The sequence below is a fragment of the Verruconis gallopava genome (assembly GCF_000836295.1).
Source record: "Verruconis gallopava strain CBS 43764 unplaced genomic scaffold supercont1.48, whole genome shotgun sequence".
Lineage (NCBI taxonomy): Eukaryota > Fungi > Ascomycota > Dothideomycetes > Venturiales > Sympoventuriaceae > Verruconis > Verruconis gallopava.
The window spans coordinates 51,803-76,834 of record NW_015622184.1 but is presented as its reverse complement, the minus strand read 5'-3'; the positions used below and the strand labels follow the sequence as shown (position 1 = coordinate 76,834).

General features: G+C 50.4%; 9 protein-coding genes and 1 pseudogene across 10 annotated transcripts; 8 read left to right on the top strand and 2 right to left on the bottom strand.

Annotated features, from left to right (window-relative positions):
- Positions 1–248: 248 nt before the first annotated feature.
- Positions 249–4,407, top strand: PV09_08819 (uncharacterized protein). Its single transcript, XM_016362775.1, has 3 exons — positions 249–679; positions 728–3,322; positions 3,376–4,407. The coding sequence occupies exons 1-3, from the start codon at positions 631–633 to the stop codon at positions 4,320–4,322; spliced, it is 3,591 nt and encodes a 1,196-aa protein (XP_016209383.1). The 5' UTR covers positions 249–630; the 3' UTR covers positions 4,323–4,407.
- Positions 4,408–4,683: 276 nt separating this feature from the next.
- On the top strand, positions 4,684–6,541 carry PV09_08818 (ketol-acid reductoisomerase, mitochondrial). Its single transcript, XM_016362774.1, has 4 exons — positions 4,684–5,001; positions 5,069–5,100; positions 5,169–6,115; positions 6,176–6,541. Exons 1-4 carry the CDS (start codon positions 4,803–4,805, stop codon positions 6,198–6,200), a joined length of 1,203 nt encoding a protein of 400 aa, XP_016209382.1. The 5' UTR covers positions 4,684–4,802; the 3' UTR covers positions 6,201–6,541.
- Positions 6,542–7,811: 1,270 nt separating this feature from the next.
- Positions 7,812–9,884, top strand: PV09_08817 (uncharacterized protein). Its single transcript, XM_016362773.1, has 2 exons — positions 7,812–8,168; positions 8,220–9,884. The coding sequence occupies exons 1-2, from the start codon at positions 8,009–8,011 to the stop codon at positions 9,305–9,307; spliced, it is 1,248 nt and encodes a 415-aa protein (XP_016209381.1). The 5' UTR covers positions 7,812–8,008; the 3' UTR covers positions 9,308–9,884.
- A 612-nt stretch (positions 9,885–10,496) lies between these two features.
- PV09_08816 (40S ribosomal protein S19) lies at positions 10,497–11,740 on the bottom strand. The gene is made up of 5 exons (XM_016362772.1): positions 11,651–11,740; positions 11,515–11,578; positions 11,372–11,403; positions 11,221–11,298; positions 10,497–11,157 (listed from the first exon to the last, which is right to left on the bottom strand). The coding sequence occupies exons 1-5, from the start codon at positions 11,678–11,680 to the stop codon at positions 10,909–10,911; spliced, it is 453 nt and encodes a 150-aa protein (XP_016209380.1). The 5' UTR covers positions 11,681–11,740; the 3' UTR covers positions 10,497–10,908.
- A 752-nt stretch (positions 11,741–12,492) lies between these two features.
- On the top strand, positions 12,493–13,665 carry PV09_08815 (uncharacterized protein; the record flags this gene model as incomplete). Its single annotated transcript, XM_016362771.1, has 1 exon — positions 12,493–13,665. The coding sequence occupies one exon, from the start codon at positions 12,493–12,495 to the stop codon at positions 13,663–13,665; it is 1,173 nt and encodes a 390-aa protein (XP_016209379.1).
- Positions 13,666–14,338: 673 nt separating this feature from the next.
- Positions 14,339–14,689, top strand: PV09_08814 (bifunctional lycopene cyclase/phytoene synthase; the record flags this gene model as incomplete). The annotated part of the gene is made up of 1 exon (XM_016362770.1): positions 14,339–14,689. The coding sequence occupies one exon, from the start codon at positions 14,339–14,341 to the stop codon at positions 14,687–14,689; it is 351 nt and encodes a 116-aa protein (XP_016209378.1).
- Positions 14,690–16,530: 1,841 nt separating this feature from the next.
- PV09_08813 (uncharacterized protein) lies at positions 16,531–18,729 on the top strand. The gene is made up of 2 exons (XM_016362769.1): positions 16,531–17,276; positions 17,335–18,729. Exons 1-2 carry the CDS (start codon positions 16,993–16,995, stop codon positions 18,482–18,484), a joined length of 1,434 nt encoding a protein of 477 aa, XP_016209377.1. The 5' UTR covers positions 16,531–16,992; the 3' UTR covers positions 18,485–18,729.
- Positions 18,730–19,274: 545 nt separating this feature from the next.
- PV09_08812 lies at positions 19,275–19,363 on the top strand (annotated as a pseudogene). Its single transcript has one exon. The product of its transcript is annotated as a tRNA-OTHER (tRNA).
- Positions 19,364–19,899: 536 nt separating this feature from the next.
- On the top strand, positions 19,900–21,973 carry PV09_08811 (uncharacterized protein). Its single transcript, XM_016362768.1, has 4 exons — positions 19,900–20,321; positions 20,394–20,479; positions 20,549–21,558; positions 21,625–21,973. The coding sequence occupies exons 1-4, from the start codon at positions 20,112–20,114 to the stop codon at positions 21,756–21,758; spliced, it is 1,440 nt and encodes a 479-aa protein (XP_016209376.1). The 5' UTR covers positions 19,900–20,111; the 3' UTR covers positions 21,759–21,973.
- Positions 21,878–25,013, bottom strand: PV09_08810 (uncharacterized protein). The gene is made up of 3 exons (XM_016362767.1): positions 24,342–25,013; positions 23,135–24,218; positions 21,878–23,082 (listed from the first exon to the last, which is right to left on the bottom strand). The coding sequence occupies exons 1-3, from the start codon at positions 24,529–24,531 to the stop codon at positions 22,374–22,376; spliced, it is 1,983 nt and encodes a 660-aa protein (XP_016209375.1). The 5' UTR covers positions 24,532–25,013; the 3' UTR covers positions 21,878–22,373.
- Positions 25,014–25,032: the final 19 nt, after the last annotated feature.

The window sequence follows — 25,032 nt, the reverse complement described above, 5'->3', positions numbered from 1 at the left end:
GCCCGCTGTACTCCGTACATAGCTTTGCGGCAGCGCTGAGGTCAGACAATGCTCTGCAGGCACATCGACGGCACAAGGAGCGTGAATGAATACCATAACTCTGGCCGCGCAGATCGCACGCCATCTGCCCGGGTTGGCGGTGCCCTGCGGACAAGACCCTGGGATTGGCGAGCCCCAGCAAGGCTGAGGCGGGGATTTATTGGTTGATGAACGCTGATTGACATTTGGGAAGTCACAACCGCGTAGGACTTCATCAGTCCTGCCTTCTCTGTGCAAGTCGGGGCTTGGGGAGCGAAGACATTCATTCTAACAAGCTCATCTCTGCTACATTGCATATCTTCCATTGATTCCCGAAGCTGTCACTGTCGCTTGCGTCCCTCGACGCCCAAGCTGCGTCGTGTCTGCTGTTGCACGTTTACAATGTTTCATATTTGAACAACGTAATCTTACTGACGAGAGAGTCGTGGCAGCTTTTGGACACTGACACCGCCCTTCAAAGCCTGGATTGATATCCTTTGTCTTCACTCGTCCCCTGGCAACAGCCCCCAGTGCGAACGTCACAAGCAGGGTCGTGCTGATTTCGTGGAAGCTCGCTACTCAAGGGCAGCCTTGCGCTCTGATGCCTTTATCATGTTCGGCAAAGCATTTAGAGCCCTGAGCTCTGGCTCTCGTGACCGAGGTACGTGTTAGCTGCCATTTCAATGATAGCATTGTTTTGACCGTGTAGACCGCTTCTTAGAAGATGCATATCTCGACCGCCCATCACCACGACCGCGACCGTCGGGTTCGGAATCTACACAGCGTCAATTAAAGGCACCCGTAGCCTTCGAAAACCTTCACGTCTCAGATAGCGATAGCGACGAGTATGGGCTGCCACAAGTTCGGAAGGGTAGCTTTTCCAGGAACGACTCGCACAAGAGGACACATTCTCGAGAGCAAGCCGAAGTGGAAATCAAGTGTCCTGGCTGTGGAGATCTTTCTCGACTGAAACTGTCTGATAATTGGCATGCTTGCAGGTTCTGCCATGTTAGACCTTTCGACGCGCGACGACCTCAAGCCGTCCATCCTGCGCCAGGAAAGCAGACTCAAAAGCAGTTGAGGACGCCGAGGCAGCTGGAGGAGAGTTTTAGAAATATGTACAGGAGACTGGGAGTGATCGTACACGACGAAGGCGCAGAAGTCAGACCATCTGAGACGGACCAAGTCAACAATGGTATGAAAATGCCACCAAGTCATAGAGCTCCAAGTTCGGCTCCCTCTTCTAAAAAACCCGCCGGTACAAGGCCTTCCGAACTTGACTTGAACTTGCTCGGGCCTAACAGGGCTCTCTCATCTTCAGTACCTCCCGTAGAATCACCACTTCGCACTCCTCCAGCTCAAGTTCATCCGTCCTGTCCAGCAATGCAACCAGCGTCGAGCCGACAAGGCCCATCCTCAGAGCACCCGCATGGACGAGATAAGTTCGTTATTCAAAACAACAGCCTCTCAACGCCTCGCGAACCGCCACGCCCTGTATCACGAGGATCGCCATATGCTTCTCACCAAAGCTTAAAAACCTCTCCCCGTAAGCGAATGCCGAACGTGAGCACCGTAGCTAATGGCTATCGAGGTCCTGAAATACATCATTCACCCAAGGAAAGAGCGAAACAACAGCTACTGGAGTGTTTCCAAGCAGAATTTCGCAGTTTATTTGGCAATGTGGATTTTCTTAATGGGAGCTTCTGTTCGTCTATTCGGCCTAAAGGCTCAAAACGGTCCATGAGCGAAGGCTCAAATATATCTCTTAAGACAAATGAAAACGGTGCTGTAGGCCCTGTACTTTCAAAGGATGATTCTGAGAAAGGAGCTCCCACTAAAACCCGCATGGGTAAACCTCTCCCGCCCATTCCAAGTCTGGTCCCAGACTTCCCCGACAGCAAAACGCTTCTCGCAGGCCACATTCATGATATCGTTTCCAGTCTTGTTGAGTTTGGAAATCAACGACCATTCGAACGAAGCACAACTGTTGCGCAAAAATCGACGTACCAGACATCGCCACATATTAACTATCCTGAGCTGCATGCTTATCATTCCATCCTGTCACGATATACTCTTGACGTAGACTATTGTTTGACACTCGTTGTTCAGGAGGGAGACAATCCAGACAAACGATGTTCGATTAAGACTGAGGTCGTACGTTTCATAGGCAATCTACTCTCGGCCTGTTTCGATGTCCTATTTGATGTGCTCACAGCCGCTAGAGAGGAGCCTAAAGCACCACAAGGTGCCAGATACTTATTGATCATACTCTCAACGCCATGGCTCCTACGGCCCTTGACTCCTCTTGCAACAATATATAGACGTTGGCACGACGAGCAAGCTGCTCGCTATAGGCATGAGCCTGTCGGGCGGCTAGAGGATGAAGCACGATTACTCCTTCTCGATCATCCTCAAGATCAAAAGTCGGTCACGTCGTTGCGGGACCGAATCATTGGCCTATGCTTGGGCAGGATCGCTAATCTCTCCGACACTGTGCAGCACGTGTTTGCTCGCTGGTTTGCGAACATGCCTGTTAACATCTATGTGGAAATAACGAAGACGGTCCAAGACTTCAACCTCAAGCAAATCAAAAGCATCCCTGTCGAACAGCACTCGCGGACAGAAGAAACAAGGCAGCTTCACGACAGAAGATTCCTCAGCGAAATGCTAGGCACGACGAATATTGAGAATTTTGACAACGACTTTGAGGCTTTACCGTGGTACTCAAAGAAAAAGAGTGCTTGGAAGCTGCGAACATCCTGTCAAGTTTTGCAACTGTTAGTTGTTGCGAATGACATCAAGACTGATACTGCATCTCGATACAATTCCGCACATGGTAAAACTCGCCCATCAGAGGATATGTACAAGCCATTCCCAGTTGACTACTTTTACACACCATTGCTTGATGCCGAAGCTGGTCGCCTTGACGTAGCATTAGATTTCGAATTGTGGGACTCACGAAGGGGTAATTTCACCATGTGCCAATATCCTTTCTTGATGACGCTTGGTACAAAAGTGCGAGCACTGGAATACGACAACGAGCGCAGGAAAAAGGATGCAGTGCGTCAAGAGTGGCATGCGAGCAAGGGCATGTCTGCAGATCCCTACTTTCACCTTACCGTGCGCCGTGACTACATAATTGAAGACAGTTTCAAAGTTATCCGACAAGCCGTTGGCTCGATGTCTAAAGTCACTTCAAAGAAGCTGCGTGTTCACTTTGAGGGAGAAGAAGCCGTGGATGCAGGTGGTCCTCAGAAAGAATGGTTTCTCATTCTTACCGAGAAATTGTTCGACCCAGAACTTGGTAAGATGGTGACGAAAATCACTAAGTCTCTTCCTTTTGCTGACGTATAAAAGGCCTCTTCTACCTCAGCGATTCTGGATATTTTTGGTTTAATTCAGCTTGTAAACAACCAAATGAATATTTCGAACTTGTGGGTGCGGTCTTCGGACTAGCCATATACAACCAAACGTCGCTATTTGCTCCTTTCCCTCCGTTTCTATTTAAAAAGCTCGCTGCGGCTGCACCAAGGCAAAGCAACGTCGGCATTCTTTGGCGACACCTATGGCGTCCTACTCTCCAGGACTACGCTCAATTATCACCTGACTTTGCAAGAGTTTTGAAGCAAGGTTTGGAAGACCCGTCGGTGATGGAAGGTCTTGCTTTTGAAATACCAGTATGGCAAAATGGACAGAGCGTGTATCATGCTCTGGAACCAGATGGCTCGAACCGAATTATTAATGCAGGCAACATTGATGAATTTGTGGAGAAAGCCGTATCATACGTGCTGCAAGACTCGATCAACAACCAGTTCAGGGCCTTCGCACGTGGATTCCATTCTATTTGTGGCGGCAACGCGCTGTCACTGTTCCGCGGTGAAGAGCTTGAGCTACTTGTGCGTGGTTCTGAAGACTTTGACTTAGAAACATTGCGCGCTGCGGCAGTATACGACAATTGGAAACGTCTAGGCACGGATGAAGATTTACAGACCGAGGACGAGGTGGTGCAGACCTACCCTCTGGTTAACATGTTTTGGAACTACTTTCAAGCGGCCGACATCAAAGAACGCAGGAGGATCCTACGCTTCATCACAGGAACGGATCGGTTACCTCCAGCAGGCATCGTCAATCTTGTCATCAAGATCAGCCGACAGCAGATGAAGAAGGGAGAGTATCGATATCCATCTGCGCGGACTTGCTTTAATCAGATACTTCTGCCGGACTGCTTTGAAAAGCAATCAATTTTCGACAAAGTGTTTAAGAATGCACTCGACATGGCTGGCACAGGGTTCGGTATGAAATGATTCAGGTACAGAAATGCCACTAGTAGATAAGCTCCTCCTGCAAATGAAAACACGTGGAGAGAAAATGCAACAAGATTACTGTTCGAGACTCTGTACACTGCGTATGTGGTGTGCGGCCGAGTTCTGTCCCAACCACCAGTGCCACGACGAGCTTGCAGATTCTGCCTGCGCAAGAGAGAGTGTGAGAGAGGTGGCGTCAGCGGTGAGCAGCTCAGCCGGAGCAATGCCTGTTCTCCGGTGAGCTCATTGTAATTCGAATCAATTTTAAGGGGCAAATTGCCAATCACCGTTCGTAGTCGACCCGTCTCCGTCAGCTCATTGGCCGCCGACTGCGGAGCGAAGGAGCTCGGGCTGAGAGAAAATCTGGAGTCGCCGGATCCAAAGAATTGTCTCGACTCATCAATCCAAAATAAAGTCAATTGAAATCCTTCCTGCACATTTCCAACTCAAACTGCACACTCTCCACTCTTTAAACACAAGATGGCCTCAAGAACAGCTTCGCGAGCCCTGCGCTCATCTATTCAGCAGCTGGCAAAGCCAGCGGTACAACGTCGAAGCTTCATTGCTGCTGCGAGCACGGTTCGAGCAGCTCCCAAGGTTGCTGTGACCACGGGTATGCAGCAGCAAAGGAGGGGAAAGAAGACGATTGATTTTGCTGGTGTCAAGGAGGTCGTGTATGGTATGTGTCTTGCTTCGTCGTCGATGTCCAACCTTGCGTCGTTCGTGTGCTTACCCTCTGCTTACAGAGCGTGAGGACTGGCCGAGAGAGAAACTTCTCGTGAGTCGTCTCCAAGAAATGAATCGACTGCAAAAGACACACGTATGGTATTGACAATCGGCGAACAGGAGTACTTCAAGAACGACACTCTTGCCCTCATCGGCTACGGCTCCCAGGGTCACGGTCAAGGCCTCAATCTGCGTGACAACGGCCTCAATGTTATCATTGGCGTTCGCAAGAACGGCGCTTCATGGAAGGAGGCTATTCAAGACGGTTGGGTGGAAGGCAAGAACCTTTTCGAGGTCGACGAGGCTATTTCCAGGGGCACCATCATCATGAACCTGCTCTCAGACGCTGCCCAGTCGGAGACCTGGCCACACATCAAACCCCAGCTGACCAAGGGCAAGACGCTCTACTTCTCCCACGGCTTCTCGCCGGTCTTCAAGGAGCTCACCAAGGTCGATGTGCCAAAGGACATTGATGTCATTCTTGTTGCGCCCAAGGGCTCCGGTCGCACCGTCCGTTCTCTCTTCCGCGAGGGGCGTGGTATCAACTCGTCTGTCGCTGTCTATCAGGACGTGACGGGCAAGGCTCTCGAAAAGGCAATTGCGATGGGTGTTGCCGTTGGCAGTGGCTACCTCTACCAGACTACTTTCGAGAAGGAGGTCTACTCCGATCTGTATGGCGAGCGCGGCTGCCTTATGGGCGGTATCCACGGCATGTTCCTCGCTCAGTACGAGGTCCTCCGGGAGCGCGGCCACAGCCCATCTGAGGCCTTTAACGAGACGGTCGAGGAGGCCACTCAGAGCTTGTACCCGCTCATCGGTGCACACGGAATGGACTACATGTACGCTGCCTGCTCAACCACTGCTCGTCGGGGCGCCATCGACTGGAGCGCCAAGTTCAAGGACGTCCTCAAGCCGGTCTTCAATGAGCTTTACGATAGGGTGCAGGACGGCTCGGAGACAAAGCGAAGCTTGGAATACAACAGTGCTCCCGACTACAGGCAGAAGTATGAGGCTGAGATGGAGGAAATTCGCAACTTGGAGATCTGGAGGGCTGGAAAGGCAGTCCGGTACGTTCTTTCCCGTCCCATATGTGCGATGATGTTTGAGGCTGACTTTACATGTCTTAGCTCCCTCCGCCCCGAAAATAACTAAACAAATTTCGTCGTCGGCGTGAAGGCTGGGATGACTTAAGAAGAGAAAGAATCACATCTTTCGTTCCATTGGCTGGCAGATGGAGCAATCGACGCAAAAGCATTTGTTTTGTATCATTAGCTGGCTTTGTAGGGAAAACGGGAGTCGCCCGATCATGTGGTGCTGGAAACACGGTGGGTAAATTTTTAGCTAGCGAGCAAGGCAATGTTTCCCGCATCTCGACCCAACTGTTGATGCAATGTTGTGAGAGCGCAATCCAAATAGATATCCGTCCCTGCTGGGCAGCTACCGTGCTCGGAGCCAATCGCCATCCCGAGAGCTTCGACGTTGGCAAAAGCCCGGCTCGTAGAGCAACGAAAGCACAAGCGACACACCCTTCTCTGCTTCTCGGGTGTTTGAAGCGTCCCCTGTTTGCGTGGTTGATGGGCATTCACGGAAACGGCGACGGCATCGCTCGACCAGGTAACCCACGGCCGTGGCGGACAGCATCGAGGGGCACGGAATGTGATGCACTCCGCATTTCAAGCGACTCCACAGTTCACCTCGGTCCTGCACGAAGGGACTGACACGGCGAACACGATTTTTCTCGTCCAAACTAGCTCCAAAGCTTAAGGCTCGACTGGGTTCTCATTATCTCATAACAACGGGCAAGTGTTCCTGCTTTGCCCGGGAAGGCGGCCTGCTCTTCCCATCGGCGGATGCTACGGCTGGCTGGCGGGCTTCGCGCGCCGTCGCCGGCGTGGGAGGCCTCTTGTCGCTGAACGCAGGGTCCGCGTGCGTGTTCCTGATCCCGCCCCCACTCGATTGTCTTTCCTGCTCTCTCTTCCTTTCCCCGTTGTCGATCAATCCGGAGCGAGCCATGTTCTCATCGTTCCTCGACAAGCGGCCGCAGCCCCGTCAACGGGACATGGCCATGGGCTCCATCGTGAACAAACCGCCGTCCAGATCTGATCGTCGACCGTGTGCACGGCACGCGGCTTTGCTGTCCTTTCCCCGATCTTCTGTCCGTCGCGCTCGACCACGCGGATCCGATGCCGTCGCCTGTCTGCGGCCGATTTTGCGCGCGAGTGCGGGATAAGCATATCCTTCCGTCGATAAAGGTCGTATGCACACCAAAAGCCAAGGACCCAGCCCAGCCAGACGCGGCCATCGTTCCAACAGCCGTATCCCGGAAGTTCCCATTGTCGGGACACGCGTAGGCACCTGTCCCAGCTCTTGGATTCGCTCTGCCACCGACATCGTGTACCCACTCGCTGCGCTTTTCGAAGCTTTCGGGACCATACCCTTGCACTTTCCCACAGTCGACAATCAAGCTGTGGATTCAGCCGACGTGAAGCACAGTGTTTCCAATCGGCCTAGTCATCGACGTTCGTGGACTAAAGACGCCGTCTGTTTCCTTTTGCGCGCATTTTGTTCCCCTGTTGGGCGCTGACGCGCAGCGACGATTACTCCTCAACCTTCACCCTTTGCTTATCGACATCCTTTCCAGCCTTACCGTAAATATTGCCTTGTGTGGCTGACTAGACGTGTGCTCGTAACACCCAGCCAGGCTAATGCATGGCCCAATCATAGTGCTAGGTTAGCGAATAATTCTCTTTCGCCAATGCAGGTGGAGGTATCGACATCTGTGAGATAAACCAAGGCCGTCCTACTTAGCCATGCCAAAGTCCTCGTGGACCCGTTGTTCTCTCTGCCACACGGACCTTGTTCCATCTGACATTGCGTGTATGGATAGCAGATGATAGAACGGCACAATTCACGCTCTGTTTTTGCACAATTTCGTGGACTGCCAACTAGATGCATTGACAATGTCATCCGGACTAGAGCTGAGTTTCGAATTCAGCAACGCTTTTCCAGAAAAGAAGGAAGATCACCCACTCTTCATGAGACAAGGGGGGATAAGAGGATGTCTGAAACTGAGAAACCCTGGAGGGATCGAAGTGGACAAAGTAAAGCTTATACTGCGAGGTACGACTAGCATTCAAGAATGACAGAAATTTAGGCTCAAGCACGAAGCAGGCTACATGTTCAACACAATCGGACATGGTTGTCAGGAGCTCTATCAGCCCCATAAACTACGAATGGAGTCGAAAATCCTTCACATGATCGACGTGCAGGACTCTTTTGCATACGCACGAGATCACTGTGCTGGTCGGGAGGAAGTGTTCAACTTCGACTTCCAACTGCGAAAGGCAAACTATGATCTGGACGAGTCTTTAGACGACGGGGAGCTTCTGAGACAATTCAACGGCTTCCTCCCTTGTTCACTCGGTATATTCGGACCCTGGTGCCAGCACGCTGTTGGACAGGCGTGCTGTCAGGCCGAGGCTCTTGTCAAGTACGAGCTGGAAGCAAAAGTTTTCAATGGCGATGACTGCGTCGGTTCGGGCTTTCGCCCGCTGAGAATCTTCGACTGTCCCGATACGAACCCTCCGCCGGTTCATCTCGAGCACTTTCCCGGCGAATACACGTGCAGTGATGAGCAACGCTTGAGAACGCTGTACAAGATGGGCAACCCCCTTCTTCGAGTGAGCGTTGTGGAGCCCAAACCTGTTGAAATCCGACCGAACGGCGAAATGGCCCTGGCAGCTCTTATGTTCCGCTTCACAATGCGCGGTGTAGACGCGCCGCCAAAACAACTAGAAGTCCGGATCAATTCGATGCTCAAGGCCATGACTTTCATCGCAGTGAATAAGTTGGGAAGCCAGCCGACCGTGAGCCTGTCAAAGAAATGCCCTCTCGTAGCTGCGGTTCCAAAATGGGGCCGATCGTACCATCGCAAACTACGCCTTGGTCAGTGGGTGGGTGGTGAAAAGCCTGGAGAATGGGTTGCCAGCGCTCTTATATGGATGCCTGTTTGCGAAAACTCAACACCAGCACCTACATTCTTCACGCCCAGTCTGTCTAGAAGATACAGCTCTGTGCTGCGAATCGAAGTCAAGGGCGCTGGAAAGGCAGTCTTCAATTTGCATATCCCCGTGCAAATCGTATACCCAGATCCCATCGCTGATGTGCCAAGTTACGAGACTGCAACGAGCACGCCGAGCTCAGAGGAAGAAGGTTTCAACTTTGGAATCTCTGACGAACTACCAATTTATGTACGCTGAAAAAGAGTTTACCACGTCGTGGACAGAGCGTACAAACAAACTAACGAAAGTCCTCGGTTTCGACCACTTATTCACAATGATGCTTCCCTCACGAGGCTTTTAATTCTCCTAGCAAGGGATAATTCTTTCTCTCCTTCCCTCCATCCATCCAAAGGACTCCTTAGAAGGGCTGACGATTAAAAGCATCCATACAAACACCCACGAAAAGAATCTACAACTCCATCTGTATGTTCTCAGTAGGATCGACTAGTCAATCACGGCATTTCGGCACGCTCAAGAGCGCATCATCGGAAATCGTCGCTGTTTTCAGAGCCTACAACCTTGCACATCGTGTATACAAAGGTTCCCGTACTCACAGCACAGAGGAGCAATATGGCGCTAGCGGCTTCGGTTGTTCACACTAAGATAGCACTCAAGCCTTCTGTCCCAGACAATATCGACGGCCGTGAAGTGATGGCAACGAAAACCTGCATAGTGATCCTTACCATTTCTCTCATCTTGCCAACACCTGCCGTTTTGGTGGCTGCGAGCACGGCTTGCAAGACGATCGAGCTTCTTCAAACCGTTGCCTAGATCACCGAAGGGGCCATCTTCAAGCTGTAAAAGCGGAGTTCGCTCAAGTTAACAGTGGAATGATATTCGATACCCACCCGAAACAGGTCCTCATTGAAGCCCTGCGCCTCGCGACGGCAACTTCGCTTCCGAGTCTCCGAAAACAGTTGGGATTCTCGGTATGCCAGAATTTTACGCGGAAAAAAAGTTCAAGGAAGTCGACATATCTCTGCACGATGGCCACGTTATTGTCAGTTCAGCAAAGGAAAACGTAAGCCACATGCTCGGTAAAAGAGGGGCATACGTGCGCACAAGTCGCGCTCGTTTCGTCCATTATGATCGTCTCGACCCTTTCTGCTTACGTCAAGAGCTGGTTCCACGAATGGCCTCCTCAATGGCCGTGGCGATATTTACCAACAAGTTTTTTCGGCTACTGTGGCGGTCTGCGATGCTGACGTCGCGCGTCTAAGATCTTACCGTTCGACGGTTATGGACAGAGATAGTGTAGCTAGGACAATGGCAATGAATGCGTACTTCAGAGAAATGGAAAAACGAATGAAGCAAGTCCTAAGCTCTGTATGCTTTTTGGGCATATTAAAAATGTAGTTCAATAGGACTTCAAAAGCATAGACAAGGTCGTGGTGAAATACAGGCAAAAGTTCTTGTTGAGTTGCAATATTTTATTTGATAGTGATGCCAGAACACAAATTTTTGGGCGCTTTGAACATTGCAAAATGCCCATGAACAAATAATTAAAAAGGAAAGGAACGCAAAATTTCGACAAATGTCGGCCTTCCAACGTCTTATTATGCTAATAGAAAGGGAATGGAGTAGCAGGTGTTACGTATGAAGCACGTTCAGAGATGCAATGCCTAGGCGCCAAATAGTTTCCATCCGGTTTAGGATTTTTATCTACGACGAATTCAACGCCCAGGCATTTTCAGCCGCCAGACCAGATCCGATTTCATGCAAATATGACATTAACCACCACGCCTTGAATGTAGTGGCAGGAGGGAAGAGTTCAAGCTGCTTCTTCAAAGCGAAAACATCTACTCGTCATCTTCATCACCCTCATCCGCCTCGAGTACAGTCATAGCAATGCGGTCCAAATCTCGTTGGCCAGCCTGTGTGATTCTGCGGCCACCCTTGTCTTCGTCCTGCTCGAGAACACCAACTTTCTCCAGAGCCTGCATGGCTTTACGGTCGACCGAACCAGATGCATCGACATGATGGCATGGGCGCGAGCCACGGTTCTTTGTGCTGCCGTGTACCTTCCTTAGACGGCCAACGCCAACGGTCTATGCAAAGTTAGAAGAGAAGTTCATGGGGACAGACTGTTGGGTGGGTAATGTTTGTAGTACCTTGCGGAGATACACGTGGCGAGCGACAGCGGCGCATCGGACGAACCACCAGTCAGGGTTCTGTGGAGGGAGCTCTTTCTGTGAAAACGGTCAGAAAACTTGTCTAGGACATAAAAGCACGAAATGGCGGGAGGCAAAGTCAAGAACGTACCGAGTGAGAGGTCTTGACCAAATCTTGCCATGCTGGTAGGAAGACACCAAGTTAGCTCTGCACGTCGAACTAGAACATGGTGTGTGGTTTCCCCTCTGTTAGGAGATTCCAGCACGACTGTTTAATATATGGTGTGGACTAACGAGGCACTGGAAGACGACCTTGTCGCTTCAAAAAGGATGCGTAGGCTTCGATGAACTTGTCCGCCTGTGTGGATGGCACCGTCAGTGATGGATTCACCCAAAGAAAAGAGCCAATGGACACGATTGAAGGACTCACAGGGACATCGCGAACGCTGACACCACCCATTGTAAAGGATTATTGCGGCTTGACGCTCGACTGATTTTCGCGGGCTTGCAACTTTCGAAGTCGCAAGCGGCACTGCACAAATTCGACGTGTGGGCATAGCCTTGCCTTGATGCCTTGCTTCCTTGCCGCCTTATCTTCTGGCCTTGCTGCCTCAGACGCAGTGGTCTCGTGATGTCACATGTCGTGACCCGCCCAAGTCCACCCAACTGGTTAGTTCCCGTAAAACAAGCACAAGCACTGAGTGAATGTTAACGAAGTGAACGGTTATCGCACGCGAGCCTGCCTGTCCTGGATGAGCCAAGCCTGGGTCTGACCGGGTCTGCAGATCCTATAATTTGAACCTCCGCGAGCGAGACTCTTCAACAGCAGCGAACACATGTTTGCTCTTGATTCCCAGATCCCATTCGGAGCAAAGTTTGAGCGCTTTCAGTTCACGGCATAATTCTTGACTTGCTCTTGTTGATGGCATTCACTGTTCTCGGCGTGCTTTTGGGCAATAGGGTTTTTGGGTGGGTGAGACATCTGAAACGGGGGTTCACAGCGGCGGCGTCCCATTGGTTCTCGCATCGCTTGGTGCAGCCTGGGGTCGTTCGTCTACGCCTTATATAGATAACCCAGTCGTCTCACTGCGTTCTCTTGTCTCGCCGTCTGGCAGGCAACAACTGAAAAAGCTTCCATTGACCCCGCGTGTTGCCAGCTCGCTCTCCTTTATCTTCATTTTCTACGTCCGTCATACCAGCGCACTTCTTTCAATATCGGCCCTTCCTTCGTTGAGCTCCTTGTTGACCCCGATCTATCCCCTGAATCTCGCCATGACGGGCCACCTCCTAGGCGCTCTCGCCCGACGTGGTTTCGAAGCTGCTCATGCTCATTGGCAGCCTGCAAACGGGCAGTCTGATGTCGATGGCGTGAAGAAGATATTGGGGAAGGTGCCCACATGGGGTGTCGTTCTCATGGCCATCACCTTTGTCCTTTTCGTCCTCCTTGGCTCGAGTGTCGAGTACATAATCCGCCTAGTTTATGCTCATCTCGCAATGATCGAGACGCCAGAGACCACGGTTGAAGTCCACGTATACCAGCCAGCTTCTGTGGAGGATGCGAAGATTGTACAGAACTTAGTCGAGGCCGGTCTGATTGAGGAATCTGCGCTAAATCCAGAGCCAACAATCACGGAGCACCGCAACGCGATAACTTCCTCCCTTCACCGTACAAAAGCCCATATTACAAACATTGCCGGTCCAAAAGCTAGATGGCGAGGTCTGCCAATCTTCATTCTCTACGTCCTCACAGTTTCCGTGACCGGCTGGATTCTCAAGAAGCCTTTGCGTTTGGAACTCCTTCCACTTGGCAACGTCATGGTCGATATTTTTGCAGCCGTTTTCGCGGCCCGGCTTCACTGTGCATGGACACACAAAGTCATCTCCATGCCTTCCGACAAGAAGTTGAGGCAACGCATGATTTCCCGCGCACAGTGGAAAGAACTTGCCCTTCCAACCGCTCTCTCCGCTGGAGCTCACGGGGTTGTCTTTGAGGGTGTAAAGATTATGCACCACTTCTCTGCTGAGGCATGCCGTGTCCTTGACGCGCACCAGATCAACAAGGCGTTACTTGTGCTCGTTGCTGTCGTGCCGGTCCTCATCGGCGTCGCTGTGCTTTCACTTTTTATCCTTCTCCCTGCATACGTCACTCTCGTTCGCAAGGAGGCGTCGCTCCTCAGTCCTGAGGAAGAGACTATTGTTCCGATGGATCGCACCTTCGGTGGCAGAATCCAATATATCGGCGCCAAGTTGAACATCGGCGATGCCTGGAACAGCTTCACATGGGAGGCTCGTCGCCGCCTCATCAAGCTCTACGTCAAGTTCTTTTTCGTCATGAGTGCGCTCATGCTCCTGTTTGTTCACCTTATTGCGCTCGAGTTTCTATTAGCCCTTGGTGGTGATGCAAAGAACGTATTGCAAGATATCCAAAGTCATATTAAGATGTGAGCAAATGGGAATTGATGTTTCCAAAAATTTCAAGAGGCCTATGGGAAGTGCTTTGCGCAGAGTTCAACTTCGCGTTAACCCTAAAATCTACTCATGGTGATGAGAAGCTAGTAGCAGCTGCTACGCGTTTGGACTAAATGGGCAAAATATCCTGTACCATATCTTAACAGGTCAACGCGTTTGAATACAGAGTACGTCGATAACCGACTTCATTAACTCCCTAACTTTGATTATGCCTACTATTTACTCTCGGTGAAAGCATCGAAGACTACGATAAACACTCATATCTTACCCATTTTCTCTTTCTAGATATCGTAACACTTTCCATCTAACAGTGGTATCGCACAGGATTGGGTCATGCGTTGCCCTTTGTGGACCTCTGGTCAGTTTAACCATAATTTCCTGACTTGTCCTCAATTTCGTTCAACTTCGACATTTACTACCAAAAGACATGATCCTGGAGCATATTTATGAAATTTTTTTAAAGTTCCAAGTGACTTTGAAAGGCATTTACACTATTGCGTCGTGGCACTTGGGTCATTGAAAATGGCACTAAACTTGAAATCTATCTTTGGCCTGGGTTCGAAATCGAGTTAGTCAAAGAATAAGCATAAGTGTTCCTCTTTATTGACGCATTGACAGGGAGGCTATTTTTTTCCTCGTTACTAATAGCATGATTGTCTTTGGCCTTGTGGCTTTCGACCACGCCTTGGCTATTTTGCACGCATTTGCCTCAGACACGGAGAATGTCCAAAACTTGCCCAGTCCAGCGAAATTGATCCAGGCACTGTTGAAGCCAAAATCAGACTACGATTTTGAGCGTCTTGAGGGTATACGGGATGCTATTAAGCGCCTAAAGCATAAGAGCCACAGCTTCTATCTGGCTTCTGGGCATTTGGAGGCCAACTTCGCATTGATCTTATGCTTCTTTACTCCTACTGCCGCGTCGCTGATGATCTTGTCGACAATGCAACTTCAGCTGAAGAGGCAAAAGCATGGATTGAAAAACTTCAAGAATTCCTGAAGATCTCATATGGCACCGAAAACGAAAGAAAATTGGTTGAAAGCTTCGTAAGCTGCCATTTCCCACAGACAGCTAGATCGGCATTTTTACTGCTGCCCACCCGGCTACTTAGCAAAGCACCACTTTACGCATTGCTGAAAGGCTTCGAGATGGATCTCCAGTTCTTCCAGGCAACGAGTGAGTCAAAATTCCCGATAAGAAATGAGGATGATCTTGAGCTGTATAGTGCTCAGGTTGCAGGGACAGTTGCCCATCTCTGCTTAGAGCTAGTTTTCTATCACACTGAACCAGATATGCCCGCAGTAACACGGAAGAGGCTGATTGATGCGGGAGAAAAGATGGGAATCGCGCTTCAGTTAGTCAACATATGCCAGATGTTGTCGTGGATGCAAGAATGGAACGCGTGTATCTCCCAATCAATTGGCTCGAGGAGATTGGTCTATCAGCCAGAATTGTAATCAACGAACCAAATGGGGTGAAATAGACCAGCTTAGACGAAGAATTCTTGCCAAAGCGTTCGCCGTATATTTGAACTGTAGGGAGGCTATTGAAGAGTTACCAGCTCAAGTGAGAGGACCGATGGGCGTGGCCGTGGAGAGTTATATGGAGATTGGACGGGCTTTAAGCAAAGGACACTGCCAGACAGAGCAGGACAAGGCCACCGTGCCGAAGTGGCGGCGAATACTTGTGGCATGGCGCGCGCATAGCGGATCAATGCCATGTCAAAAGTTGGAGGTCGCTTAACCTCATCCTTGAGTAGTGTGGAGTTAGATCGTGTCCATGTGTTCGCATGTTCGATTGTCACATTATCTTGTGATAAAGACGTTAAGAAAAAATTTAGGCTATCGATTACGGCTTCATACCTGCAGTCAACCCCAGCTCATAGACTGTGATTATTATCCGTTCTGCAACAGTTTTTCTCATCCCGGTGCGTTGCAAGGTTGTAATAAAGCATGACGTCTTACCACACGAGCGTGAATACTGATTTGGTTCTTACCCTTGACCGGGAGGAGGACAGTGCAACACATGAGGTCGCAATAAGCAAAGAGAGTATTGTATTCCTTGGCATTTCAAACCCTGCAGTCCCAGATCTATACTATTCAGACGAGCTGTAACTATAACCAGCAGCCATGGACCGAAGAAAGTATCGCAGGATCGCGAGCTTCAAGCAACCACCGTGGTAACGTCCAATTTCTTAACTGTGGCTGTGGGCTTAGCTAGCTTCGTAGTTCTATCGTTCCATCTCTTTGGCATGCCACGAGAACTGAAAATTAAGATGGAGAGAATAGCACTCAAAGCGATGGGTGAAAAAAAGGCTTGTTTATTGTCAGAGGTAGTTGCGTCAAAAGACTTGAACGGTGTGACAAAATCACGCCGAGTTAAGGCTGATTTTTCCAGATTAAATCGCAAGGATTCCAGCCTCGGACCAGGAAGATGTCAAGGAACTAAAGACCGAACTTGGGAGAGAATCAGGACGGTCTTTTCAGAATCCTATGGATGAGGTTGTTGGCGAAACTGCAGACGCGCTGACAAGTTTAGTTCATCGCGAAACCGGGATTGATGCGCAGGCTTAGTCAATCGAGCATGACTTTGGTCGATGTGTTGGAACACTTTACCAGCAACAAAGACATGGGAATTCTCTTTATTCACCATGCAGTTCAATTATTAAATATCATTTCGAACAACATGGCAGATGAGTTCGATAGCAAACTTTCCAGAACCCGAAAAGTCCATGATTGTGAAACTTCAGAAGCCGCTTGACGTCAGCTTCGACGTTAGCCTGCTTATGTTCGGCCGGAGCGTGAGATGTAAGGAGGCTCTTCTCTACTTAGCAACATATCCTTTGCCTTCAGGATATGGGGACTTCTTCTTATTCTTTTCTTTTATTCGAATCTTCACATTTTTGCCAACGAAGCCACTTAAGCATAGCGGTAGAGGCTTCGAACTGAATGTTTAAGATGAAGCACGGCCGCAGCCGAAGACGGAGGCGAAAGCCTTACGTTGCCTCCTCCCAAGGACGATGCCACTCCAATATTCTTCTAACACCTGAACTAGGTAGCCTTTGCATTGCGTAAGCCACTACTCACTTCCCATGCTATCCTCCGTCTCTGCCGGAATGTGATTCATCACTGCAGCGTAAAAGCGCGTCGCTTTCTTCTACGTAACGAGCCAAGGTCACGCGCCAACGAACCTCAACGTACAGCAAATGAACATGTCGCTGGACCTGGCCTTGAATTTAAAGAAGACTTATTAAATCTCTTTCTCACCTCGCTACTTCCGGGCTCTTGCAAATCGCTCGCACAATGAGAGACCTCGACAATCATTTTGGTGCTTACAACCACCTTGCACACCTGCCACGTGCAGATGAAGCTCTGTTCACCTTGCGCAAGGCTGCCTCATGTGTAAAACCTTTGATGCGAAAACGAGGATGGCGCGTTGGTATTCTCAGCGAATTTCTTCCAGATCAGCCCAATCTGTTGGGCTTGAACACTAATCGTGGCGAGCATATTCAGCTGAGACTTCGCCATCCTGGTGATTTTAATCAGTTTCTACCGTTTGAACAGCTCTTGGACACTCTTTTACACGAGTACGTGTTTTGTAAATGCGATAGTCAAGAACGGATGGTACTGACAGAGAACATGTAGACTTTGTCACAATGTTTGGGGGCCTCATGACGAGAACTTTCATAATTTGTGGAACGAACTTAGAGACGAATGGGAAACGCTACAAATGAAGGGATTTTCAGGAGAAGGCTTTTTGGGCAAGGGTCAACAACTGGGAGGATCTCGCATACCAGTCGAGGAAGTACAGCGGAGAGCACGCGCTGCAGCGCAAGAGAGGGCAAAACTGAACAAGAATAGACTGGATCTAGGCCGACGTCTAGGAGGTAGCACTGCCACAGCTCCTCCACGTTCACGCACACGGCTTCGCGATCTAATTGCAAGCGCAGCACAATCAAGAAGCAAAATCAATACCGTGAATGTTGACTCTGGGTGTGCGACTGGCACGCAAGCAGGCAACAAAGCAGCTGAAGACGCCTTAAGGAATGGCTTCCGAACTAAGGCAGAGATGGATGATGCAAATTCAATAGCTATAGCGCAGGCGCTGCAAGAGCTGTATGAGCAAGAGGAGGACGACAGGATCTTTGAGGGCCTCTCAGGACCACCGGCTACTGGGGGCTTGACATGGGACCCAGAGGTGGGCCTTCAGGCCATTGCCTCCGCTCCCGCATCGCGATCACCAACTCCAAATCAACCATTCGGTTCGGTGCAGCACCTGCCCAACGGGGATTTTCGACCTGAAAACAAAACAACAGGGCTAAAAACAGATAACACGTGGCAGAACGCGGTACATGATGTCAACCCTCATGGCCGGCCAGTATCAAGACTCGTCCGTGAAGCTGAAGCCAAGCAAAGACAGAGGGTCAATCACGGCTACGCAAAGCCTACACCGGCGTTGCAGAACTGGTTGGATAGTGAAACAGGTGCAAACTTTGGGACTGCGGTGCGGCCAAGAACATCCAGTTCAACAGACGATGCATGTTGGGAATGTTCACGGTGTACCTTTCACAATCACGGCATAATGAGTAGATGCGAAATGTGCGATAGCCCGAAATCCTCAGGCACCTCTGTATCGGCATTGCGGCGGAAGCCTGTATCGTCCTCATCCTCAGTTACAGCTTCAAATGCGACTGCATCAAAACCTTTGGGCTGGGTTTGCGCTGTCTGTGGAACATTTATGGAGAGTAACTGGTGGACTTGCTCTAATTGTGGTACTATGAAGACAAGTTCGTGATGTTAGCGGTCGTGGTCAGAATTGTATAGCATAGATTCCTCGAGCATATATACAGCATTAGCGATGCGTTCAAAACCGTGCAAGATCGGCATGAATTTGGTAAGACTTTTTGCTCTTGCATGCCTTTAAGGTTTTGTACAATACTTTTGTCCAAAGTTGAGTTGAACTGAGTTACTAAACATGGCCTCTGACACCGCAGGTTGAGTTCAAAATATTTCCCACACCCGATTCTTTGATGGTTCCGGTCGAAAATGTCATTTCTATGGTATTCATGACCACGTGTTGCTTTTAGCAATGCGTCTCTATTGGAAAATCTCCATGCCACTCTTGCCCTGTTACCTCTTCTCTCTGAAGCCTTCGTGTTTCTACTATTACTGCTGCATCTGGTTCATGGTTAAAGTGCCTTCCTATCAAAACTTTAGATCTCCAAGAAATCCTTAGAGTTCATCCTTGTCTCTTTTATTTTGCCCGACCTGTACGGAGAGAACCTAGCCTCGCGGCGGATTTTAAAAGCTAAACCAATGGACTTTGCGAGCACGCACGCGAGATATTTATGTAATAACCAAAAGGATTCAAAAAAAAACTCATTCCCTTAGGACGCATTTAGGAGAGAAAAGTATGTACGGGATTGCATGACTAGTTCTTTATCATGCTTTGCGCAAAAGGGAAGAATGTGACAGAAGATATAGAGGAAGAATGCTTGTCGACAATGTAATTACTTAAGATTCATATTTTTTGCAAGTATATGATTGAAACTTTCGAAGACGTATACCATCTGGCGCAGTCAGAAGGTGGTATGGTCTAGTGGTATGACGTTACGTTGTGGGTCTCACGGTCCAGTTCCGTACCAGCCTGGGTTCGATTCCGTAAGTTGCGCAATTCGCCCATCCAGGCAACATGTGACAGACGTCTAACAACCCGATAGCAGTACCGCCATGGTGGATAGAAAAGTTGTTTTTTTTTCTATGTCTCTCTCTCATTTTTTTTTAAAAACGTTGCCCTCACCTAGTCCATTCCCTAAGCCTACTGATTACGTAGATGTTCCAAAAGATAATTACCCTGGTCCTACAGACCAACTGGTTCAAGCTGTTGTCAATGAACGGAGATTATAACAAAATTTTGTATGGGCGAAGGGCTGGAATGTTGAGAGGCAAATGAAAACGCTGATTATTATATCACGGATTAATGCATCGAGAAATACTTCCCGCCTTGTCATCTCTAGCAAAAGATTACAGCTCACTCAGAACTTGCGAGCATCAACAGCTTTTGGAAATTGCAACTTAAGTTTTGCTTTCGAAGCAAAATATTATTTGATCGTATACTGCGAGACTGCATTACCAGATGAAGTCATGGTACCGACTCAAGAACAGACTTGAACTTACATTTTATGTAATCTATCTATTTTGTGCACATCGCCTCACGTTCCGTTCATCCTCCTTTCAATTCTGCTACTGTAGCCTGCTTGCCTTCGCGGTGTGGCTTTCAGTCTATCAGCGTTGCGGATCTTCCCGTGACAGGGATCGCACACGATGACATTGGCGGGCTGACACGGTGCATAAGGCATGACACGACCGCAAACGTTACTCATATACACGCTGCGCTTTCTTGTTGCATATCCGCCGAAAAGATGCCACCTCCTTCCGAGAAGGATGCCAAGTCAGTTCTGAAAGCTGAACATCGACGCAGCGCATCTGGCAGCTCCTCACCGCTGCCCGAAGAGAGCAAAGCCGCAAAGAGTACGAGGCAAGCTCTACCAAGTCCCGCGCCACCTAACGTACACTATACACTGCTGGTAAAATTGCCGTTTGTGAGAGGTGATTTTGAAGATCCACCACAGGTATGTGGGAGTGACAAATAGGCGTTTGCAAGGCGGGCTATATGAGTGCTGGAACACTAATCTGGCATGCAGGTTGAATGGGATGCGATCAAAGACCGGAAACTATGGAAGATAATCTCCAAGAACTCAAGATCCGCTGACATAGACTGGGCGCTGCAGTATGTGCTTTATGAAATCTATAGTATTGTTCATTCGCGATCTTGATAACTAATGGTTCTCGAGCGCAGTGCAAAAGAGTTTGGCGTAACGCAAACATTTCTCCTTCAGCAGGCCGCATGGCTGTATGAACGACACCTCCAACATGTAAAAGCTCAGATGACCAAGCTAAGAACGTCAAATGCACCGACGCCTATACTCGGGCCGGCCAGCCAACAGACTGCACCAACTGGAGGAGTTCCCATGAAGAGACTGGGTAGCGGTGGGGCTTCAAGAGCGCCGTCCGCAATGTCTGTACAGTCACGAGATAGTCCTGTAGCTGGAGTAGATACTGGCTCTTCGGGTGTGCCGCAGATGCGACCTGGACTGTCAAGGACGCCTTCATCTGCAACGGTGACCCAGAGTCGGCCTTTCCTGCCTCCAGCCTCGCCTCGCCAGCCAGTCCAGCGATCCTTCCGCACCTCTGCTGCAGCGAAGAGGATAAAGGCTATCGTTCCACAATCAACTGATGAACAACTTAGTCCTCATGACCCGGTGTCACCACCGCCGGCCTCTGACTCCAGCTCTAAGTCATCTTCGGACTCCGACTCTCCTCCAACCCGACAAAGCCAGCTTTTCCGACGCCCACCAGCGTTTCAGCGTCAAAAGAAGACCCAACTCAGCAACGTGGACGACGTGGGCGAAGAAAGTGGTGATGACTCACCTACCTTCCTACCTTTCGCCGCAAAAGCCGACAGTGTTCAGCCGAAGGAGGATCCAAGCGCAACGCTGAGAGATATGACTCCTCCGCACCTGAAATCTCAGCCCAGCGCATCGAAGGGGCAGGCTGCGCGGGCTCCGATACTTAAATCAAGGGAAAAAGGCAAACAAGCCATGGGCAAGATTGAGTCGTCCGCCAGCTCGGCTTCCTCGGCAGCAGCGCCGCCGTCCTCCGCTGACGTGAACGACCCGCGCAGGCCAGATGCGATCACACCTCGACACAGAGCCGAACTTGCCCGCCTGAGCCCACGGCGACAGGCTTCGATGAGGGATGGAAGTGATGGTACACCAAGCATGGGGAGTAGCTTCAGCGATCTCGACGGTATGTAGCCCGACATTACGCTGAATATTTGCACACAGCAAGAAACTAATACATGACGACTCATAGACACGAGCATTACACAATCTGCACTCGAGGAAGCGTTGGCAAGTAACCTCCGTCATGGAGGTGCAAGCCGTCTGAGCTCTATAAGCCACGCGTTTGGATCTCGACTATACGGCAGGGGTCAGCAACAAGGCTAGGGAAGTCATAGAGACTATACGAACAGAAGCAAGTAGCGAAAGCTATCTGCTGCTGCTATTTCTAGTTTATGTCGAACATCTTCACAACAGTTGACTCGGATCAGAGCAAAAAATATGTACTGGAGGCATCACTGTGGTTCTAAACCATGTATGTATACGTGTACATTCCTTTCCAAACTTGCGAAACAGCCAAAAACATTTATATTCAAAATGCCCAGGAATAGTTCCAGGGTGCGAGAAGACTTCCGTTTTCTTGTTTCCTTCCCGAACGCCCCGTGTGTGATGTTCAAGTCACGCACTCATAATCGTTGCTGCCAATCGTTTACCCGCGGGCCCATGTCAACTGTCGCGACATGCCAACGAGCCGCGAAACGTATAGAAAACCGCAAACCAAACGAAGTTTACATGTTTCATAAAGAATGCGATGCTCAGGACGAGAAAAATAAGATATGATTATGTACAAAGATAGAGATTGCTCTGGAAAAACACATGGCGATGCTCAAACTGAAGAAGCAGTGCGAAGGCTATGCAATTGTAAAGGCATGAGAAACTGAAGATTGAATGAGTGAAGGCCAGCGAGCGCACTCCAAGAGATTTCAACAAGACTCATGGAAACTAGGGCATTGGATACCTGCTTGGCTGGCCTAAGCCGCCACCCATACTCATACCCATCGCAGGGCTTCGACGTCCGGGTCCCATGCCTCCGCCGCCTCTTCCGCGGAAGCCGCCTCGTCCTCGGCCTGTTGGGCCCATCCCGGGTAATGAGAAATCGGGGTTTGAATTCAGGAGCATGTCTGACGGACGCGGTGGCGGAGGCCCTCTGCCTGATGGTGGCATGCCCGGTCTCCAGGCGGGGTTAATGCCGCGCTGTGAGACAGAAGTGAAGTGACTCGTGTCGCTCGTAGCTGGACTACGCTGTCCTTCTTGCAAAGATTCCTGCGATTCCTGTCGCAGTGTGTCTAAAGGTAAAGGAGGCACGGCCTCGCTGGGTTGATAGTTCGTGTTACTTAAGGGTGGGCCCCTTTGCAGCTCAGTTGCCCCTCCTGTCATGAGGACTGGAGGTATTGCTGCAGAGCTAGCAGTCAACATCGGCGGAGGAACAGTCGACGCAGCTGGAGGGACTTCGGCGAACTGAGGGTCAACATCTTCGTAATACGATCCGGATGCTGTGCGTGCGTGACCTAGCGCCTGACTCTGAGAATACTTGCTCACGGAGTTAGGAGATGCTTGGATAGGTGACAATGCTCGATTGCCGGTTACATTGGTATTAATGTTTGGAGCCGGTTGTCTTTGAATCCACTGTGAGCGCACTGGAATATACTCACTGCTTGCGAGTCAGCAGAAGTTAACTACAACCATAAATCTTTACGTCTTACTCTGGTGGCGTTGTTTCAACCGGCGAACGAGCAGGCGAAGGGACGCCAATGTTCGCGTCCATCTCCACAGCTTGACCGATTGCGATTTCCTGCGGGCGAGCCACAGCAGGAGATATTCCTCTAGAGCTCGGTCCCATTTCATATGGCGAGGGGTTGTATCGATCTTGTGGACCATAGCCTGGAGGTGGAGGAACCCTTCCTATCATAGGTCCACTTCTTCCACGGTAGCTTCCTCGCATGCCTGGCGGCCCGCCACGCATCATTGGACCGCCTCTTGGAGGGTACCCACCTCTGCTGGTAGGATAGCCTCCTCGCCCACCCCTGCCGTTAAATGAGGAATTCGATCTATTAGATTCTAGGGACGGTCGACCCATAGCCATCACAGTGTTTCCGTACTCTTCTGACTGTTGATTGACTGAGCCATTGCGAGGTCGCATCGGGCCTCCGTATGCTTGACCGCCTGCCATTGCTGGAGGGGCCACGGCTGTGTTCAAAGGTATCCTGTCATCTGAAGGGACAGCCTTGGCATCATACGCGCCAAAAGGAACACTTTGAGCCGAGTTCAGTGGCACGGTCGAGCCGCCTGTCAGAGGAGGTGGAGATTCAGCCCTTGGTAAGGATTCAACCACTGAGGTCGCAACTGCAGGCTCGGACGCCTGCTTTGCTCCAAAATTATTGTAGTAGTTTTGGCCGTTCATCTCGGCATTCTCCTGTATTCTCTTTCGTCGCGCTTTTCTGCTCACTAGGGAGCGTCGCATGCCACAAGTCACCAAGCCTGAAACGCCAATGATGGCGGTGGCGGCAACGACAACCCATCCTCCCCACGATACATGTGGGAGAAAAAGCAAAATATCGACAAGGAATGCCAGAAGCGAAACAAGAAGCGTGGGTATGCTGAGGATGAATAGACCGAGCAGAAAGCGAGGGGAATGGGCCGGAGAGTGGAAGTGGGCGGCAATGGCTAGTATAGTGCATATCAGGCTGAGAAAAGCGGCGACAGGATGGATGACTAGAATAGGCGATAGCGAATTGCGCGTGCTTTCTGGCAAGGAAAAGTCGCTGTTCGTTATACCAGCTAGGCTTTCTACGCGATGTGGTTAGCAGGAGTGGGGTGATGGGGTCACGCAAGGCTGAAAGCCAGCAGGTCGCAGCATAAAAGACGGCCGAGAAGCCAAGCTTGGCGATGGCAAGGAGGTAGTTTACGTACGCATGTCATAACCGATCTTGATGGCACTGCAATCCGAGCCTTTGCAGTAACCCCAAACGCCAAAGGTATATCCATTGAACGAAGCAAGCGGTATGGCCTTTATGACGGGTGTCGACAGCGCAGAGATGAGCAGGAGCGCGAAGGCGGCGAAGAAAAGCACCGAGAGCGGAGTCGCAGGTCGCAGTACCATGGTTGCAGCGGGTGCGGAGCGGAGGCGCGCCAAGTGAGGCAGTCAACTTGTGCCTGCACGTCGTACGTACGACTCGATGTGGCCACGCCAGTGACTTGGAAGGCACGCTCCGTTCACAGCGCGGCAACAGGCGAGCGAGTGCGTGGAGAGAAATATCAGGTAGTGGAAGTCAAAAGCGAGAGCGACAGCATGTCCAACGAGCGCATTGTCCGTGGAGGAGAGACGCGGAGAGGTCAGAGGCAGAATCGGCTGCTTTGATCTAGGAGTGGTGTTGGTTGTGGTGGCGGGGCCAGTAGTGATTTGTGAGAGACGCGCAGAAGATGGAAAGAATGGGGACGTGTGCAAGCGAGGGCGTTAAGAGAGTGGGTGTGGGTGTGCGCGTGTACGTATGTGAGTATGCGGAAGTGGGCGTGAAGGAGAGCGAGGTCGACGGAGAGCAGGAAGAGCAAGGCGGAAGGCGGACATTGTCTCAAGCCAGGGAGTAACACGCACAAGCGAACC

What these genes read in the sequence shown, in the direction of transcription:
- PV09_08819 (XM_016362775.1), top strand. Translation starts at nt 631, where the DNA reads ATGTTCGGCAAAGCATTTAGAGCCCTGAGCTCTGGCTCTCGTGACCGA. An exon ending in CTCTGGCTCTCGTGACCGAG is followed by an intron (nt 680 to 727) that starts GTACGTGTTAGC and finishes TTGACCGTGTAG; the next exon opens with ACCGCTTCTTAGAAGATGCA. An exon ending in ATTGTTCGACCCAGAACTTG is followed by an intron (nt 3,323 to 3,375) that starts GTAAGATGGTGA and finishes GACGTATAAAAG; the next exon opens with GCCTCTTCTACCTCAGCGAT.
- PV09_08813 (XM_016362769.1), top strand. Translation starts at nt 16,993, where the DNA reads ATGAGAGACCTCGACAATCATTTTGGTGCTTACAACCACCTTGCACAC. An exon ending in TTGGACACTCTTTTACACGA is followed by an intron (nt 17,277 to 17,334) that starts GTACGTGTTTTG and finishes GAGAACATGTAG; the next exon opens with ACTTTGTCACAATGTTTGGG.
- PV09_08817 (XM_016362773.1), top strand. Translation starts at nt 8,009, where the DNA reads ATGTCATCCGGACTAGAGCTGAGTTTCGAATTCAGCAACGCTTTTCCA. An exon ending in AGTAAAGCTTATACTGCGAG is followed by an intron (nt 8,169 to 8,219) that starts GTACGACTAGCA and finishes AGCACGAAGCAG; the next exon opens with GCTACATGTTCAACACAATC.
- PV09_08816 (XM_016362772.1), bottom strand. Translation starts at nt 11,680, where the DNA reads ATGGGTGGTGTCAGCGTTCGCGATGTCCCT. An exon ending in TCAGCGTTCGCGATGTCCCT is followed by an intron (nt 11,579 to 11,650) that starts GTGAGTCCTTCA and finishes CCATCCACACAG; the next exon opens with GCGGACAAGTTCATCGAAGC. An exon ending in GCCACGTGTATCTCCGCAAG is followed by an intron (nt 11,158 to 11,220) that starts GTACTACAAACA and finishes AACTTTGCATAG; the next exon opens with ACCGTTGGCGTTGGCCGTCT.
- PV09_08818 (XM_016362774.1), top strand. Translation starts at nt 4,803, where the DNA reads ATGGCCTCAAGAACAGCTTCGCGAGCCCTGCGCTCATCTATTCAGCAG. An exon ending in GGCCGAGAGAGAAACTTCTC is followed by an intron (nt 5,101 to 5,168) that starts GTGAGTCGTCTC and finishes ATCGGCGAACAG; the next exon opens with GAGTACTTCAAGAACGACAC. An exon ending in AGGGCTGGAAAGGCAGTCCG is followed by an intron (nt 6,116 to 6,175) that starts GTACGTTCTTTC and finishes TACATGTCTTAG; the next exon opens with CTCCCTCCGCCCCGAAAATA.
- PV09_08810 (XM_016362767.1), bottom strand. Translation starts at nt 24,531, where the DNA reads ATGGTACTGCGACCTGCGACTCCGCTCTCGGTGCTTTTCTTCGCCGCC. An exon ending in CAAGATCGGTTATGACATGC is followed by an intron (nt 24,219 to 24,341) that starts GTACGTAAACTA and finishes CACATCGCGTAG; the next exon opens with AAAGCCTAGCTGGTATAACG. An exon ending in GTTGAAACAACGCCACCAGA is followed by an intron (nt 23,083 to 23,134) that starts GTAAGACGTAAA and finishes ACTCGCAAGCAG; the next exon opens with TGAGTATATTCCAGTGCGCT.
- PV09_08811 (XM_016362768.1), top strand. Translation starts at nt 20,112, where the DNA reads ATGCCACCTCCTTCCGAGAAGGATGCCAAGTCAGTTCTGAAAGCTGAA. An exon ending in GACATAGACTGGGCGCTGCA is followed by an intron (nt 20,480 to 20,548) that starts GTATGTGCTTTA and finishes TCTCGAGCGCAG; the next exon opens with TGCAAAAGAGTTTGGCGTAA. An exon ending in TAGCTTCAGCGATCTCGACG is followed by an intron (nt 21,559 to 21,624) that starts GTATGTAGCCCG and finishes GACGACTCATAG; the next exon opens with ACACGAGCATTACACAATCT.